At 45.2% G+C, this 16,627-nt stretch overlaps 1 protein-coding gene across 2 annotated transcripts in view; it reads right to left on the bottom strand.

Moving 5' to 3' along the window:
* Positions 1–5,107, bottom strand: part of p2ry13 (purinergic receptor P2Y13) — a 36,430-nt gene extending 31,323 nt beyond the window's left edge. Inside the window, exon 1 of one of the 2 annotated variants that reach the window (XM_056267965.1) lies at positions 5,032–5,107. In XM_056267965.1, coding sequence (XP_056123940.1) covers positions 5,032–5,040 — 9 coding nt within the window. In that variant the 5' untranslated portion in view covers positions 5,041–5,107. The remainder of the gene's footprint in view (positions 1–5,031) is intronic. The other variant, XM_056267966.1, reaches the window with a different exon arrangement.
* Between the last annotated feature and the right edge of the window lie 11,520 nt (positions 5,108–16,627).

Genomic DNA, 16,627 nt, shown 5'->3' with positions numbered 1-16,627 from the left:
GGCAAAAAACGCTGCACAACGAGAAGAGGTGACTGGACCCTGAGGAAGATTGTGGAGAAGGACCGATTCCAGACCTTGGGGACCTGCGGAAGCAGTGGACTGAGTCTGGTGTAGAAACATCCAGAGCCACCGTGCACAGGCGTGTGCAGGAAATGGGCTACAGGTGCCGCATTCCCCAGGTCAAGCCACTTTTGAACCAGAAACAGCGCCAGAAGCGCCTGACCTGGGCTACAGAGAAGCAGCACTGGACTGTTGCTCAGTTTTGCATGTCATTTGGAAATCAAGGTGCCAGAGTCTGGAGGAAGACTGGGGAGAAGGAAATGCCAAAATGCCTGAAGTCCAGTGTCAAGTACCCACAGTCAGTGATGGTCTGGGGTGCCATGTCAGCTGCTGGTGTTGGTGTACTGTGTTTTATCAAGGGCAGGGTCAATGCAGCTAGCTATCAGGAGATTTTGGCGCACTTCATGCTTCCATCTGCTGAAAAGCTTTATGGAGATGAAGATTTCATTTTTCAGCACGACCTGGCACCTGCTCACAGTGCCAAAACCACTGGTAAATGGTTTACTGACCATGGTATTACTGTGCTCAATTGGCCTGCCAACTCTCCTGACCTGAACCCCATAGAGAATCTGTGGGATATTGTGAAGAGAAAGTTGAGAGACGCAAGACCCTACACTCTGGATGAGCTTAAGGCCGCTATCGAAGCATCCTGGGCCTCCATAACACCTCAGCAGTGCCACAGGCTGATTGCCTCCATGCCACGCCGCATTGAAGCAGTCATTTCTGCAAAAGGATTCCCGACCAAGTATTGACTATTGAGTGCATAACTGAACATAATTATTTGAAGGTTGACTTTTTTTTTTGTATTAAAAACACTTCTTTTATTGGTCTGCTGAAATATGCTAATTTTATGAGACAGGAATTTTGGGTTTTCATGAGCTGTATGCCAAAATCATCAGTATTAAAACAATAAAAGACCTGAAATATTTCAGTTGGTGTGCAATGAATCTAAAATATATGAAAGTTTAATTTTTATCATTACATTATGGAAAATAATGAACTTTATCACAATATGCTATTTTTTTGAGAAGGACCTGTATATCACGATAGGGAAGAAATAACTATCTTTTCTGTTTCATGCCGACTTTAACCCACAAGTCGACACCATTGCTGAGTTAAAACTGCAGTGAACCAAAGACAGTCTCAAAAACACGGTTTGAAATCGCTGGTGTTTCTGACATCACAAACGACGTTGTAACCAATCAGATCAACGTGTGATCGTCAACCAGTGGATCTCTAAGTGAGTTTTTCCTCATGCGTTTAAAAAAAAAATCCTGTCCACATGAAAACGCAAAAACACGCTATCAAGCGCTGTCAACAGCATGCCACACCAGCAGGCGGCGATGTAACCCTAACTGTAAAGCCGCGTTGGCCAATCAGAAGCCTAACAAAAAGTTAATACAGGTTCCGGTAGGCGGATAATGGCGCACACTCTGACGTCGCAAGGCAAAAACCCCGGTTTTACTGTCTACACAACAACACTGTAACCGGCTTTTCTGAAAATCCTCACCCTGGCAGGGGTTTTCAAAAATGTTCGGTTTCAGTGACCTGATACTGCGTTTCCGTGTGGACGAACCGCGTAAAAAAAGTCAAGGTTATAAAAATACCCGTGTCCGTGTGGACAAGGCCTGAGTGAGTGAGTGGAGGCGGGGCTCATTTGCATATTCATAGAACCGCACATACTAAATGAGGCGAGGGTGTCGACTTACATTCAAGATATTTTAAGGCATGAAGACATTTTTTTTCAAGGAAAGAAATGCTTAAATGTGTAATTTTAGTGATCAAAGATGAGTTTTAAGAGATAAAAAGAATGACTACCGGGATTTATGAACATTATTTTATATAAAATATATATGTTATGAAACAAGTTGAACTCTAAAACAGCTAGAAAACCAAAGCCATAAATCTAAACAAGTTGTGTTCCAAATTTGAGGTCGATATCTCAAAAAATGATCTTTCAGTGAGATTTTGTTTGGGAGCAGTTCCAAATGTTCTTCATTAGATGCCAGCACAGCTCCGCTGGGACACAGTGGTTGGATTTGGGATTTGCAGTTTAACCATGATTTTACTACAAATAAACCCAAAAAAACATGGTTATTATTATTATAGTTAAACCATGGTAACTACAAATTAACCATGGTTTTGCTACACCAACCATAGTTGTACTCAATTGCCAAAAAACTGTGGTTACACTTTTACTATAATAAAACCATGGTTCATTTTCGTAAGGGTTTCTCTCAAATATTACAAGCGCACACACAATTTTTTTTATTACAAACATACAAACCACACTCTGACATCCCCAATTGGCTCTATAATATCCAGAAGCGGAAAACAGGAATAAAACGAGTATTTGCTTTATAGGCCAAACCTGAGAAACTGACACCATCTGGTAAAAAATAGTACAAATTTAAATTTTGAAGCCTTGCCAACAGAATGAAAGCCTATTAAAAAGATTGCATACATTTATAGTTAAATGGCCCTGGGATTAAAAATTGCAGTTTTATTGCATGGAACTATTTTGTGTACCTAGTGTAAAATATATTTATTAAAGGAAATGGGGGGTGAAATTGTAAAATTTCAATAAAAATAAAAAATACACACCTGTGCCAAAATGTATGCAGTTTGCATGAAGACAGGCAAAAATATCAACAACGAAAAAACTAAACCGAAAAAGACATCCATAAGGTCACAAAAAATATACATAAGGTCGCACAAGGGTTAAGCAAATATTTCCTCAAAATGATCCATATCAAACTTAGGGTTGGGAATCGAAAGAAATTTTCCGGTTCCCATTCAATAAAAATTATTTAAAACAACAACTAATAAAAACTAGTAGTAAGGGGAAAATTACTTAGCAATTTATGAAAAAATAATCATTTTTCTGAAGGAAAAGAAACATTTTTGCATTCTCTAGGATACTTTGGGACCTCTCCTAGCTTATAGTATCTCCATCAGTGGAGAATACCCTCTCAGAAGAGGTAGAATAAGCATGTAAGATCCAGACAGGTGAAACTGAATATTTTTAAAATCAGTTTGAATGATTGATTCATAAAGACTTCACTTATTTCATTCCTGGATGAATCGGCGCTCTAGCGGTTATAAACCGTAGACATCACACGTTGGTACCGTAGACATCAGTGTTTATACTCGAACTATAAACTTTTATGTTAGTTCTTCTGTGATCATTTGAATATTTGTAATCGATACTGTGTGGTTGAAAAGACTAAAAGTAAAGCGGTTTCATATATATTGGCCACTCCTCTCTCTGGGTCAGCGACACACCAAACAGATTTGAATGTTCCGGTGTGGAGTTTGTCATTTAGGAATAAGATCGCGTGGGTGTTGGAATCGAGATCTTTTAAAGATTAATCGTGCAGCCATACTGTCTTTATACTATCTCTCTGCGTTGATATCTGGCACAAAACGTATATGGGTAGCAAGGGCTTTTCAGCATTCATTACTATTTTAATATTCATGAGAATATTCATATTCTATTAAAGGTTAAGCTTCCAGCACTTCACCCACACATCACACCAGAACCGGTTTCAGAACCGAAACTTAGGAATTTCGCACGTTTCCGGTATTTTTCAAAAACACTAGCGGTTCTGGATAAGAACCGATTCTCGGTTCCCAACCCTAATCACACTGCATCCGGGCATTTTAGTGGTGTTCTTTTGTCAATTCCATTATTGAGTGATTTGACATTATTGTAATACAATATTGCAGATGTGCTTACGCGTGACTTTAGCAAGCAGCTGTAGGATTGTGTCACGGTTTATGAATCGGCTGTCTCACGCTGATGTGTCTGCGTGAGTGTATTGTGTGGGTGTGGTTACTCATTGTGCTGATTAGTGTCACCAGCTGTCATCCATTCCAGTTCCCTTTAAATACTCAGCAATTCTCTCCCTTGTTGTCAGATCGTTGTGGTTGTTCCCCGGTGTGTTTCCTGTGCTCGTGCCTCGTCTGCTGTTCCTCGTCTGGATGTTCGTCAGTTCTTCGTGTCATCTGGATGTTCACTTTCCCTGGGATTCACTCGAGCACGTCATCGCCTGTTTACCACCGGATCGCCATCTCGTCCCTGCTTCACTGTCCATCTGAGTGTTGTCCCCGACTTGTGCCTGCTTCATTGTTTCAGTCTGAATTATCCATTAAACTGAGTTTTTACTTGCATACTGCATCCTGCTGTTATTTCCTCACAGATTGTTATTCCCCTTGGATTGTATTCTTCGTGTTTTCCTTAATTTCCTTCCTGCCTTGACTAAAAGCAGCAAATAGATCCTTGCCTAACATTTTATTAGGGTACAACAGGGCTAAATTGACTTTTGTAAATTTCTTTCTCTTTTAAACCACTAGATGGCACAAAAATGCAGATCAGCACTTTTCTAAACAACCGCTTTAGATGATGAACGGGGAAATCTGTCTGATCCTTGACCGATCATGGACAGGACAGCAACGCAAGGTTGATTCTGCTCTAATTTGATCTAATATTTAATGCTTTTTAAAATGTTGTAGACTTATGTAGCAAATGAGAATAAATAAAATGTACTATATTTTGAGACAAAGGCCTAATAATTTTGTTCAAGATACTTATAGCAGCAACAGATTTTCAATAATGGAAGAATATGTAAAAGTACGATATTTTTTGGGGGAAACGCTCCTGCTATTGGGGCGAAAGACAATAATTTATGATAATAAATATCTGGCTGACTTCTTCAATTGTTAACAAGACATGGTAAGATTACGATGGTAAATATGACATTTCTAAACCAACAAACCACATTTATGATTTATTTTCACACAATAGAAATATGTTGCTCTATCAATGTTCAATACAGACATATATATTTTTCTGCAATCATACACTATGGGAGGAGTGAAAAGCACAAGGTGTGCCTTTAGCCCCGTTTTACCCTATGTTGCATTAAAACATAACATTTTAGTAATAAAGTATATGAAAGCTTTAATTACCTTTAGCATGAAGGTGTATCATATCAATATTGTGGTGTCCAGTTGTGTGATACTTCCTCAACTGCTTGGTTTTCCTGACTTCCATGCACTTCTCTTCGCCGCTGAATGGTAATGAGGCTAAAAGCAGAAGCAAGTGTGCAGAGAGTCCATTGTATTTATACCTATAATCACAAGCTTCACTAGACCTACTTAAATGTTCCCATTTATAGCAATTGTCCTATTAAGGGCAGCATAGTCAGATAAAATCTCATTTGTTGGCAGTATAGTTGTTCAGTGGTTTTCAGAATCAGTTTATTATTCTCTAAAAAGCACATAAAATTAATGCAGCCTTGAATGTCACAGATTGTGAAAGGCTAGTGCCCTTTTTCAACAGGCAAAACTAAATAGAACTAAATCAGCACAGAGGTCCATTATAGATAGTAAGCATAATTTGTTGAGAACCAAATACATACACAAACACAAACAGTGAGAATAATAAAAAAACATCAGAGTTATTTCAGTGATTACCTCGACGGCTCTCCATCAGTGTACTGTGCCGGTCATATCTGCTGCACACATACACACCACACACACACACACACACACACACACACACACACACACACACACACACACACACACACACACACACACACACACACACACACACACAGTGGTTTTTCAAATGAACAACACATTCTGAGATCATGGCCAATTTCATAAACCATTTGATCTTACAGAGTGGAAACTATAAATGGTTTCCTTAGACTGTGTAGTGTCAATCACACCTGGGGCCTGTACCATCATGGTAGATGAACAAACTCAGGGTTACAGGACTAGTTTAGAGTCAAAACCAATTTAACCAGGCTTTGTTGGTACCATGATGCTGATCATCAACTTTCTCTGTCAGCTCAGGCTTCGATCCTGAGTTTAGGAGTTTAGGCGTGACTTCAGTAGCGGACAGCCAATCACACGCCGAGAAAGAGTGAAACTGCGATCCCCTTCTCGCGAGAGAAGCAGCGTGATTCACTTCTCTCTTCTGCAGAATATGACGAGATTGAAAAATATAAAAAATTGAAACAAATTTACTCAGCAAGAAGAGTTGCCTATGAAAGACGACAACTAAAAGTTTTTTTTTGCTATATCAGTGCAAGTAAAAGTTACGAAGTTAGTTTATAAAATTGATAGGTATAGAGAGAATTGAACATTTAAGCTCATATGCAGTCATTTCTATACTTTTATCTATTGATTCTAAAGCTTATTTATATTACTATGATGGCAATTCCTTTTACTTCATGTAATATATGAGCTTGCTTGACAACAGAATAGCTTAGTGGAAAATGAATGTGTCCAAATGTCATCTCAGATGAGCTTAAAGATGTCTTTGCAACCAAAGGTGTTACATGTTGACATCCTGCCGTTTCTTCGAAACAGTACCTCCTACTTTGGGCCCAGAGAATAAGACAATAAAATGTCCTTATTTGGTGTAGATCATAAAGCGAGGCTGTCGTTCTCTGGAGAATAACTCTGTCTGATTCAGCCTCAATTATCACCCCTCAAGAACAACTACACCGCTTTACAACTATAGGACAGGAAGAGCTAAATAAACTTATCATTGCATCTAAACCAACAACATGTTCATTAGATCCAATACCCACTAAACTACTGAAAGAAGTGTTACCTGAAGTGGAAGAGCCTCTTCTCAATATTATTAACTCGACTTTATTTTTAGGTCATGTTCCAAGAATATTCAAGCTGGCAGTAATAAAACCTCTTATTAAGAAACCGCAATTAGATCAAAATAACTTAGCAAATTACAGACCCATTTCAAATCTTTCATTTATGTCTAAAATACTAGAAAAAGTTGTGTCCGCTCAATTGTGGTCTTTCTTGCTAGAAAATGAGATATATGAAAAATTTCAGTCAAGATTCAGACCACATCATAGCACAGAAACTGCGCTAGTTAAACTTATAAATGATTTACTTTCAGCTTCTGACCAAGGCTGTATCTCAATACTAGTTCTACTCGATCTTAGTGCTGCGTTCGACACTATAGATCATAAAATACTCTTGGATCGACTACAAAACTACACTGGTGTTCAGGGACAGGCATTAAGCTGGTTCAGATCGTACTTATCAGACCGTTACCATTTTGTCTGTTTAAATGGGGAAAAATCGAAGATAACGTCAGTAGACTATGGAGTGCCGCAAGGATCGGTGTTAGGCCCTCTGCTATTCTCAATATATATGCTGCCACTTGGTAAGATTATAAGAAAACATGGAATTAATTTCCACTGCTATGCTGATGACACTCAATTATATATTTCATCACGACCAGATGAAAACACTAACTCATCAAAATTGACAGAACGGAGATATTACTTATTGGTCCAAAAAACTACCCACAAAATCTCTTACAATACAACTTTAATTTAGATGGATGTCCTGTTACTTTATCCACTACAGTAAAAGACCTGGGTGTTATACTAGACCGCAACTTGTCTTTCGAAAATCATATTTCATATGTTACAAGAACTGCCTTTTTCCACCTTAGAAACATTGCTAAATTACGTAACATGCTTTCTGTTTCTGATGCAGAAAAGTTAGTTCATGCATGCATGACCTCGAAACTAGATTACTGTAATGCCTTATTAGCTGGCTGTCCTTCATCCGCAATAAACAAGCTACAGTTAGTGCAAAATGCAGCCACTAGAGTTCTCACTAGGTCAAGAAAATATGATCACATAACACCAATTTTATCATCTCTACACTGGTTACCTATTAAGTTCCGTATCAATTACAAAGTTTTACTACTGATCTATAAAGCCCTAAATGGTTTAGCTCCTGTGTATTTAATGGACCTTCTATCGCCCTACAATCCATCGCGTTCTTTAAGATCACTAAATTCGAGGCTTCTGGTCATTCCTAGGATATCTAAGTCCACTAAAGGAGGGAGGGCGTTCTCACATTTAGCTCCTAAACTCTGGAATAGCCTTCCTGATACTGTTCGTTGCTCAGACTCGCTCTCCCAGTTCAAAACTAGATTAAAGATGCATCTCTTTACCCAAGCATTCACATAATGCTTACCTTTTATACCACTGTTGAATCAGATCGAATGCATTAATATTTTGAACAGCAGCTACGCTAATTATTTCCCATCTGCTTTTCTGCTGTTATCTCGGGACGCTAGTCCCGAGGTAAATGGCGTTCGTCAGCTCCAGTTTGTATCCAGCCTCTCACGGAGACTTCAGACGCTCCAACACCTGCGATGAGATGACTAAACGCCTATGAAGAGACGACTCAACGCCTGTGAAGAGACGACTCAACGCCGGCGATATGTTATGCCCTAAATTAATACATGATGATTAACTAACTATATTCTTTTATGTACATTTCTGAAATGCACTTTCTGTAAAGCTGCTTTGAAACAATATGTATTGTGAAAAGCGCTATACAAATAAATTTGAATTGAATTGTCTGTATGTGAACGACCATTCTTACAGAAATAAAATACTTAAAGGCATTTCCTGAGTGATTTGCTTCATTAGTCTCACTATTAAATAAATAATTTCCTCAAAATTACCTTTTTATATATTTATATTAATTTAAACTAAGCGCTTAATAACAATTGCTAAACTAACATGTGTGATTAAGGGTATAATAATTACATAATATCTAAATCTTACAAAATTATTATTATAAACAATCATTCTCAAAAGCCAGACTATTTTGTCTTTAAAAATGATTTTCTCACAGCTGATTGGTCCCTTTTCTCACAGCTGATTGGTCCAGTTTTGGTCTGAGATCTCTTACCTGGAACATGACCTGACCCGGAGCAGGTTAGCCGTGAAGCGCCAGTTATGTGGCGATGAACAAAACCACTTTCATGGAGCCTAAAACCCAGGCTTGGCGCAAACTAAACTGAAACACACCTGTTGTAACGGTGGCAGCCTTAACTTCAGGAATTTAATTGTAAATTAATTCCTTAAAATAACTTTTAAAAATTGGTGTGCCAGGCAGAATTAAATTCACCAAAAGAATTCAAGTTAATAATTTAACCCAGGATAACTCAAACCACCAATTACACAAAATTAGATAAAGTTATTAAATTCATTCACAAAAAAAAAAACATCACACACAAAAGATTCAATACCAAATTGTAATATTGGCCAGCCCGTGACCCGGACACCGATCTAGCTCAGCCATCTTGAAGGACATCTCAGTTCTCTAACTGCACCGCGAGGAATGAGGAGTGCGAAGTGAGGAGTGCGGAGTGAGGAGCGCGGAGTGAGGAGCGAGGAGTGAGGAGCGCGGAGTGAGGAGCGAGGAGCACGATGAGAGGAGTGAGGAACAAGGAGCGAGGAACAAGGAGTGAGGAGCGAGGAGTGAGGAATGAGGAGCGAGGCGCGAGGAGTGAGGAGCGAGGAGTGAGGAGCGAGGAGTGAGGAACGAGGAGCGCATAGTGAGGAACGAGGAGCGCATAGTGAGGAGCGAGAAGTGAGGAGCGCATAGTGAGGAGCGAGAAGTGAGGAGCGAGGAACGAGGAGCGCGGAGTGAGGAGCGAGGAACGAGGAGCGCGGAGTGAGGAGCGCGGAGTGAGGAGCGCGGAGTGAGGAGCGCGGAGTGAGGAGCGAGGAGCGCGGTGCGAGGAGCAAGGAGCGAGGAACGAGGAGCGCGGACTGAGGAGCGCGAAGTGAGGAATGAGGAGCGAGGCGCAAGGAGTGAGGAGCGCGGAGCGAGGAGCGCGTAGTGAGGAGCGAGAAGTGAGGAGCGAGGAACGAGGAGCGCGGAGTGAGGAACGAGATGCGCGGAGTGAGGAGCGCGGAGTGAGGAGCGCGAAGTGAGGAATGAGGAGCGAGGCGCGAGGAGTGAGGAGCGCGGAGTGAGGAGCGAGGAGTGAGGAGCGAGGAGTGAGGAACGCGTAGTGAGGAGCGAGAAGTGAGGAGCGAGGAACGAGGAGCGCGGAGTGAGGAGCGAGGAGTGAGGAGAGCGGAGTGAGGAGCGCGGAGTGAGGAGCGCGGAGTGAGGAGTGCGGAGTGAGGAGCGAGGAGCGCGGTGCGAGGAGCAAGGAGCGCGGAGTGCGAAGCGAGGAATGAGGAGCGAGGAGTGAGGAGCGAGGAGCGCAGAGTGAGGAGTGCGGAGCGAGGAGGGAGGAACGAGGAGCGCGGAGTGAGGAGCGTGGAGCGATGAACGAGGAGCGCGTAGTGAGGAGCGAGGAATGAGGAGCGCAGAGTGAGGAGCGAGGAGTGAGGAATGCGGAGTGAGGAGCGAGGAGCGCGGAGTGAGGAGCGAGGCCAGCCCGTGACCCGGACACCGATCGAGCTCAGCCATCTTAAAGGACATCTCAGTTCTCTAACTGCACCGCGAGGAATGAGGAGTGCGGAGTGAGGAGCGAGGAGCGAGGAGTGCGGAGTGAGGAGCGCGGTGCAAGGAGTGAGGAGCGAGGAACGTGGAGTGAGGAGCGCGAAGTGAGGAACGAGGAGCGCGGAGTGAGGAGCGAGGCGCGAGGAGTGAGGAGCGCGGAGTGAGGAACGAGGAGCGCGTAGCGAGGAACGAGATGCGCGGAGTGAGGAGCGCGAAGTGAGGAACGAGGAGCGCGGAGTGAGGAGCGCGGAGTGAGGAACGAGGAGCGCGGAGTGAGGAGCGAGGAGTGCGTAGTGAGGAGCGAGAAGTGAGGAGCGAGGAACGAGGAGCGCGGAGTGAGGAGCGCGGAGTGAGGAGCGAGGAATGCGGAGTGAGGAGCGCGGAGTGAGGAGCGAGGAGTGCGGAGTGAGGAGCGAGGAGCGCGGTGCGAGGAGCAAGGAGCGAGGAACGACGAGGGCGGAGTGAGGAGCGCGAAGTGAGGAATGAGGAGCGAGGCGCGAGGAGCGCGGAATGAGGAGCGAGGAGTGAGGAGTGAGGAGCGCAGAGTGAGGAGTGCGAAGCGAGGAGTGAGGAACGAGGAGCGCGGAGCGATGAACGAGGAGCGCGGAGCGATGAACGAGGAGCACGGAGTGAGGAGCGAGGAATGAGGAGCGAGGAGCGCGTAGTGAGGAGCGAGAAGTGAGGAGCGAGGAACGAGGAGCGCGGAGTGAGGAGCGCGGAGTGAGGAGCGAGGAGTGAGGAATGCGGAGTGAGGAGCGCGGAGTGAGGAGTGCGGAGCGAGGAGCGCGGTGCGAGGAGCAAGGAGCGAGGAACGAGGAGGGCGGAGTGAGGAGCGCGAAGTGAGGAATGAGGCGCGAGGAGTGAGGAGCGCGGAGCGAGGAGCGAGGAGTGAGGAGTGAGGAGCGCAGAGTGAGGAGTGCGGAGCGAGGAGTGAGGAACGAGGAGCGCGGAGCGATGAACGAGGAGCGCGGAGCGATGAACGAGGAGCGCGGAGTGAGGAGCGCGGAACGAGGAGCACGGAGTGAGGAGCGAGGAATGAGGAGCGAGGAGCGCGTAGTGAGGAGCGAGAAGTGAGGAGCGAGGAACGAGGAGCGCGGAGTGAGGAGCGCGGAGTGAGGAGCGAGGAGTGAGGAATGCGGAGTGAGGAGCGCGGAGTGAGGAGCGCGGAGTGAGGAGTGCGGAGCGAGGAGCGCGGTGCGAGGAGCAAGGAGCGAGGAACGAGGAGGGCGGAGTGAGGAGCGCGAAGTGAGGAGCGAGGCCAGCCCGTGACCCGGACACCGATCGAGCTCAGCCATCTTAAAGGACATCTCAGTTCTCTAACTGCACCGCGAGGAATGAGGAGTGCGGAGTGAGGAGCGAGGAGTGCGGAGTGAGGAGCGAGGAGCGCGTTGCAAGGAGTGAGGAGCGAGGAACGTGGAGTGAGGAGCGCGAAGTGAGGAACGAGGAGCGCGGAGTGAGGAGCGAGGCGCGAGGAGTGAGGAGCGCGGAGTGAGGAACGAGGAGCGCGTAGCGAGGAACGAGATGCGCGGAGTGAGGAGCGCGAAGTGAGGAACGAGGAGCGCGGAGTGAGGAGCGCGGAGTGAGGAGCGCGAAGTGAGGAACGAGGAGCGCGGAGTGAGGAATGAGGAGCGAGGAGTGCGTAGTGAGGAGCGAGAAGTGAGGAGTGAGGAGCGCGGAGTGAGGAGCGAGGAATGCGGAGTGAGGAGCGCGGAGTGAGGAGCGCGGAGTGAGGAGTGCGGAGTGAGGAGCGCGGTGCGAGGAGCAAGGAGCGAGGAACGACGAGGGCGGAGTGAGGAGCGCGAAGTGAGGAACGAGGAACGAGGAGCGCGGATTGAGGGGCGCGGAGTGAGGAGCGAGGAACGAGGAGCGCGGAGTGAGGAGCGAGGAGTGAAGAGCGAGGAGTGAAGAGCGAGGAGTGCGGAGTGAGGTGCGCGGAGTGAGGAGTGCGAAGCGAGGAATGAGGAGTGAGGAGCGAGGAGTGAGGAGTGCGGAGCGAGGAGTGAGGAACGCGGAGTGAGGAACAAGGAGCGCGTAGTGAGTAGTGAGGAGCGCGGAGTGAGGAGCGAGGAGCGCGTAGTGAGGAGCGAGGAACGAGGAGCGCAGAGTGAGGAGCGCGGAGTGAGGAGCGTGGAGTGAGGAGCGAGGAGCGCGGAGCGAGGAGTGAGGAGCGAGGAGCGCGTAGTGAGGAGTGAGGAGCGAGGAACGAGGAGCGCGGAGTGAGGAGCGCGGAGTGAGGAATGCGGAGTGAGGAGCACGGAGCGCGGAGTGAGGAGTGCGGAGTGAGGAGCGCGGAGTGAGGAGCAAGGAGCGAGGAGTGAAGAGCGAGGAGTGCGGAGTGAGGAGCGCGGAGTGAGGAGCGCGGAGCGAGGAACGAGGAGCGAAGAGCGCGGAGTGAGGAGCGAGGAGTGAGGAGCGAGGAATGCGGAGTGAGGAGCGAGGAGCGCGGAGTGAGGAGCGCGGAGTGAGGAGCGCGGATTGAGGAGCGAGGAGCGCGAAGTGAGGAGCGAGGAGTGAGGAATGAGGAGCGAGGAGTGCCGAGCGATGAACGATGAGCGCGTAGTGAGGAGCGAGGAACGAGGAGCGCGGAGTGAGGAATGCGGAGTCAGGAGCGAGGAATGCGGAGTGAGGAGCGCGGAGCGATGAACGATGAGCGCGTAGTGAGGAGCAAGGAACGAGGAGCGCGGAGTGAGGAGCGAGGAGCGCGGAGTGAGGAATGCGGAGTGAGGAGCGAGGAATGCGGAGTGAGGAGCGCGGAGCGATGAACGATGAGCGCGTATTGAGGAGCGCGGAGTGAGGAGCGAGGAGTGAGGAGCGCGGTGCGAGGAGCAAGGAGCGAGGAGCGCGGAGTGAGGAGCGCGAAGTGAGGAACGAGGAGCGGAGTGAGGAGCGCGGAGCGAGGAATGAGGAGCGAGGAGTGAGGAGTGAGGAGCGCAGAGTGAGGAGTGCGGAGCGAGGAACAAGGAGCGCGGAGTGAGGAGCGTGGAGCGATGAACGAGGAGCGCGTAGTGAGGAGCGAGGAATGAGGAGCGCGGAGTGAGGAGTGAGGAGCGAGGAATGAGGAGCGAGGAGCGCGGAGCGAGGAGAGAGGCCAGCCCGTGACCCGGACACCGATCGAGCTCAGCCATCTTGATTGTCCGCCGGTTCCCGCCTCCTTCTTCCCTGAACATTGCTACACTGGAGCGAGGAACGAGGAGCGCGGAGTGAGGAGCGAGGAGTGCGGAGTGAGGAGCGAGAAGCGCGGAGTGCGGAGTGAGGAGCGAGGAGTGAGGACTGCGGAGTGAGGAGCGAGGAGCGCGGAGTGAGGAGCGAGGAGCGCGGAGTGCGGAGTGAGGAGCGAGAAGCGCGGAGTGCGGAGTGAGGAGCGAGGAGTGAGGACTGCGGAGTGAGGAGCGAGGAATGAGGAACGAGGAGCGCGGAGTGAGGAGCGAGAAGCGCGGAGTGAGGAGCGAGGAGCGCGGAGTGAGGAGCGCGGAGTGAGGAGCGAGTAACGCGGAGTGAGGAATGCGGAGTGAGGAGCGCGGAGTGAGGAGCGCGGAGTGAGGAGCGAGTAACGCGGAGTGAGGAACGCGGAGTGAGGAATGCGGAGTGAGGAGTGTGGAGTGAGGAATGCGGAGTGAGGAGCGAGGAGCGAGGAAGGAGGAATGTGCTTTAAATGCTTTAGATGACGCAGTGAAGTGACGCTCGAGTGATCAAGAATATTCCGATATACAAATAAGCTTTCCTTCGATTCCTCCGTCCTCACTTTCTTCCCTCGCTTCCCACAGGGGTGGAGCTGAGACGCGAGGATGCACACATAAGAAATGAGAAGCACCCATGGTTTAGGCCCCAGATGCAAACTTTAATATTAAACATTGTTTATTACACTTCTCAGCATGCATCCACACCATCTTCTCCATTCTTTATACTACATCCCTCCTTTTCTTAGGTTTATACTTCATTAAAATTAAAATTAAACATGAGTTTGCATACTTTCGTATCCTGCATACTGTCAACCCAATTACTCATCTCTGCTCAACATGGAAATTAGACCATGAACAATTCTTGTTCCTCACTTATACTTCCCTATTTCCTTTGTACACATGAGTCTGACACATTAGTATTATAATAATCTTGAAGGTCCACCCAATCAAATTACATATGCAAATGCCCAGCTAGAACACAGAGTCAGTGGCTGCGTCTGAAGCCGCATACTCACTGACTAGCAGAGGTGGGAATAAGTCACTAAATGCGAGTCTCAAGTCAAGTCCAAGTCTTAACATTGCAAGTCAAAGTCAAGTCAAGTCATTCTGTTTCTAAGGGTCAAGTCAAGTCGCAACTTAGTCATCAAGTCATACCAAGTCACACACAGGCTAGTTTTACACATTTTTTTACTCTGGGACTTTTATTACTTATTTATACACAGAGGGCTGATGGGTTACAAAAATAAATTAATTAACTTGTGTGTAATAAATAAAATATCATTAAGAAGCACTTTAAATGCTCTAAAATAAAAATAAATTAAATGAACAGAAGTAAACAAGAATTAATACAACTTTTCCCATATTGTAAAAAAGAAAACTAAAAGATATTGCATTCTAAAGTAGTACTGTATGCCAAAGTCTGTATGTTCTTACTCTAAATATCCAGGTGATTTGATCCCATAACACAAAATATTATATGGAAATTTTAAGAAAACAAATCTAATCATTTAAATGATTTAAACCCGACTATTTTTTAATACGTGGGTCGTTATAACTGACGTTCTCAACCACTTTCTATATTACTTTCTCCCGCCCGCAACATTTATGTTTTGCCCCTTAATAATTCCTAAAAAGCTGACATCAGTTCATCGCGATCTCACACATCTCTGTTATCAATGAAGCTTTCATAATATCCACACTTTGTTTGTTATAATCAGAGGATTTGCCAGCATACAGAATTCAGCACCGAACAAAACGTCTGTTATGAGCGGTGAGGAGAGTCTATCTTAAATGCTTCTGATTGGCCATTGCGTTCAAGAAATCAACACCAGTGTTGGGGTAGTTACTCAAAAAAAGTAATTAGTTACTAGTTACTTCTGTAAATTGTAATGAGATTACTTTACTAGTTACTGCGTTTGAAAAGTAACTTCACTACTTATTACTTTACTTTCTCATTTCTTAATTTACCGTGTAGATACATGGACAAACATCATAGCCAATGTTCCCTCTAATTTTTTTTCTTGCTGAGCAAAACTTTCTTCTATTGGGCGGACATTTTTCACCACCTGAGCACAAATATTCTTTATACCTGACCTGTACAGCATACGTAGAAACACAATGGGTTCAACATTCAGTTGTAACTTTGAACTTGAATGTGCCATTTCTATTTTATTTGACCCTTGATGTAACTTATTGGTAATAAATCATATTTTCGAAAAACAAGCTGGTAACACTTTATTTTAAGGTGCTTGTAATAAGCAGTAATTAACAGTTAATAAGACACATATATAAGATGCATATATAGGCATACATATAAGCATTAACTACTTCATATAAGGGTTAATTAAAGGTCCATGCCCTGAAGAGATCAGGGAAACTACTCCCTCTTGGGAAGGTCCATTTTTAAGGGCCTGGGAGTTTGTGTTACCATTTATGTTTGTTCGGCTGTTCTAAAAGTGCAATGTATTGATACTTGAGAAATTTATTATTTAATTTAATTTATTTATTATCATTAGTTCATGCTTATATGCATCTTAAGGTCTTATAAGTGTCTTATTAACTGTTAATTACTGCTTATTACAAGCACCTTAAAAAAAGTGTTACCAACAAGCTTATTAACAAATTAAGAAGTCACTAAATGAAGCACATTTTAGGTTACCTGATATTTTTTTACAGTGCTGTTAACTGTAGTCTTTACCAAGAAATCCTTATGAAAAATAATTTTCTAAATCTTCTGCAGGACAGTTCAATTCTTTACAATAATATAATATAGTATGAAAGAAAAGTAAGCTGTTGCACCGAGATGGTTTGGGAAAACCATAAAGTGTTTTTGACAGTCAATTCATTGTGCACAGGAAGCATTAAACCATCAAAGTTAAATGATTGTTTATTGCTTATGAATTTCCAATATTTTCTTTAGCAGGGGGTTTCAAACTTTTTAATGGCAAGGAGCCCTAAACAATACCCTTGTGAGATTCTTTATTTAGGCTTATAATATAATAAAATATAGGCATAATATAATATAAAAAACGAATTGAAGTATTCGAAGTGATATAATATATCAGTTTAAATGC

Source organism: Rhinichthys klamathensis, unplaced genomic scaffold (genome assembly GCF_029890125.1).
Source record: "Rhinichthys klamathensis goyatoka isolate OS25496 unplaced genomic scaffold, OSU_Roscu_1.1 h1tg000267l_1, whole genome shotgun sequence".
Lineage (NCBI taxonomy): Eukaryota > Metazoa > Chordata > Actinopteri > Cypriniformes > Leuciscidae > Rhinichthys > Rhinichthys klamathensis.
The sequence above is the reverse complement of the archived record's forward strand: the minus strand, read 5'-3'. Positions and strand labels throughout refer to the sequence as shown.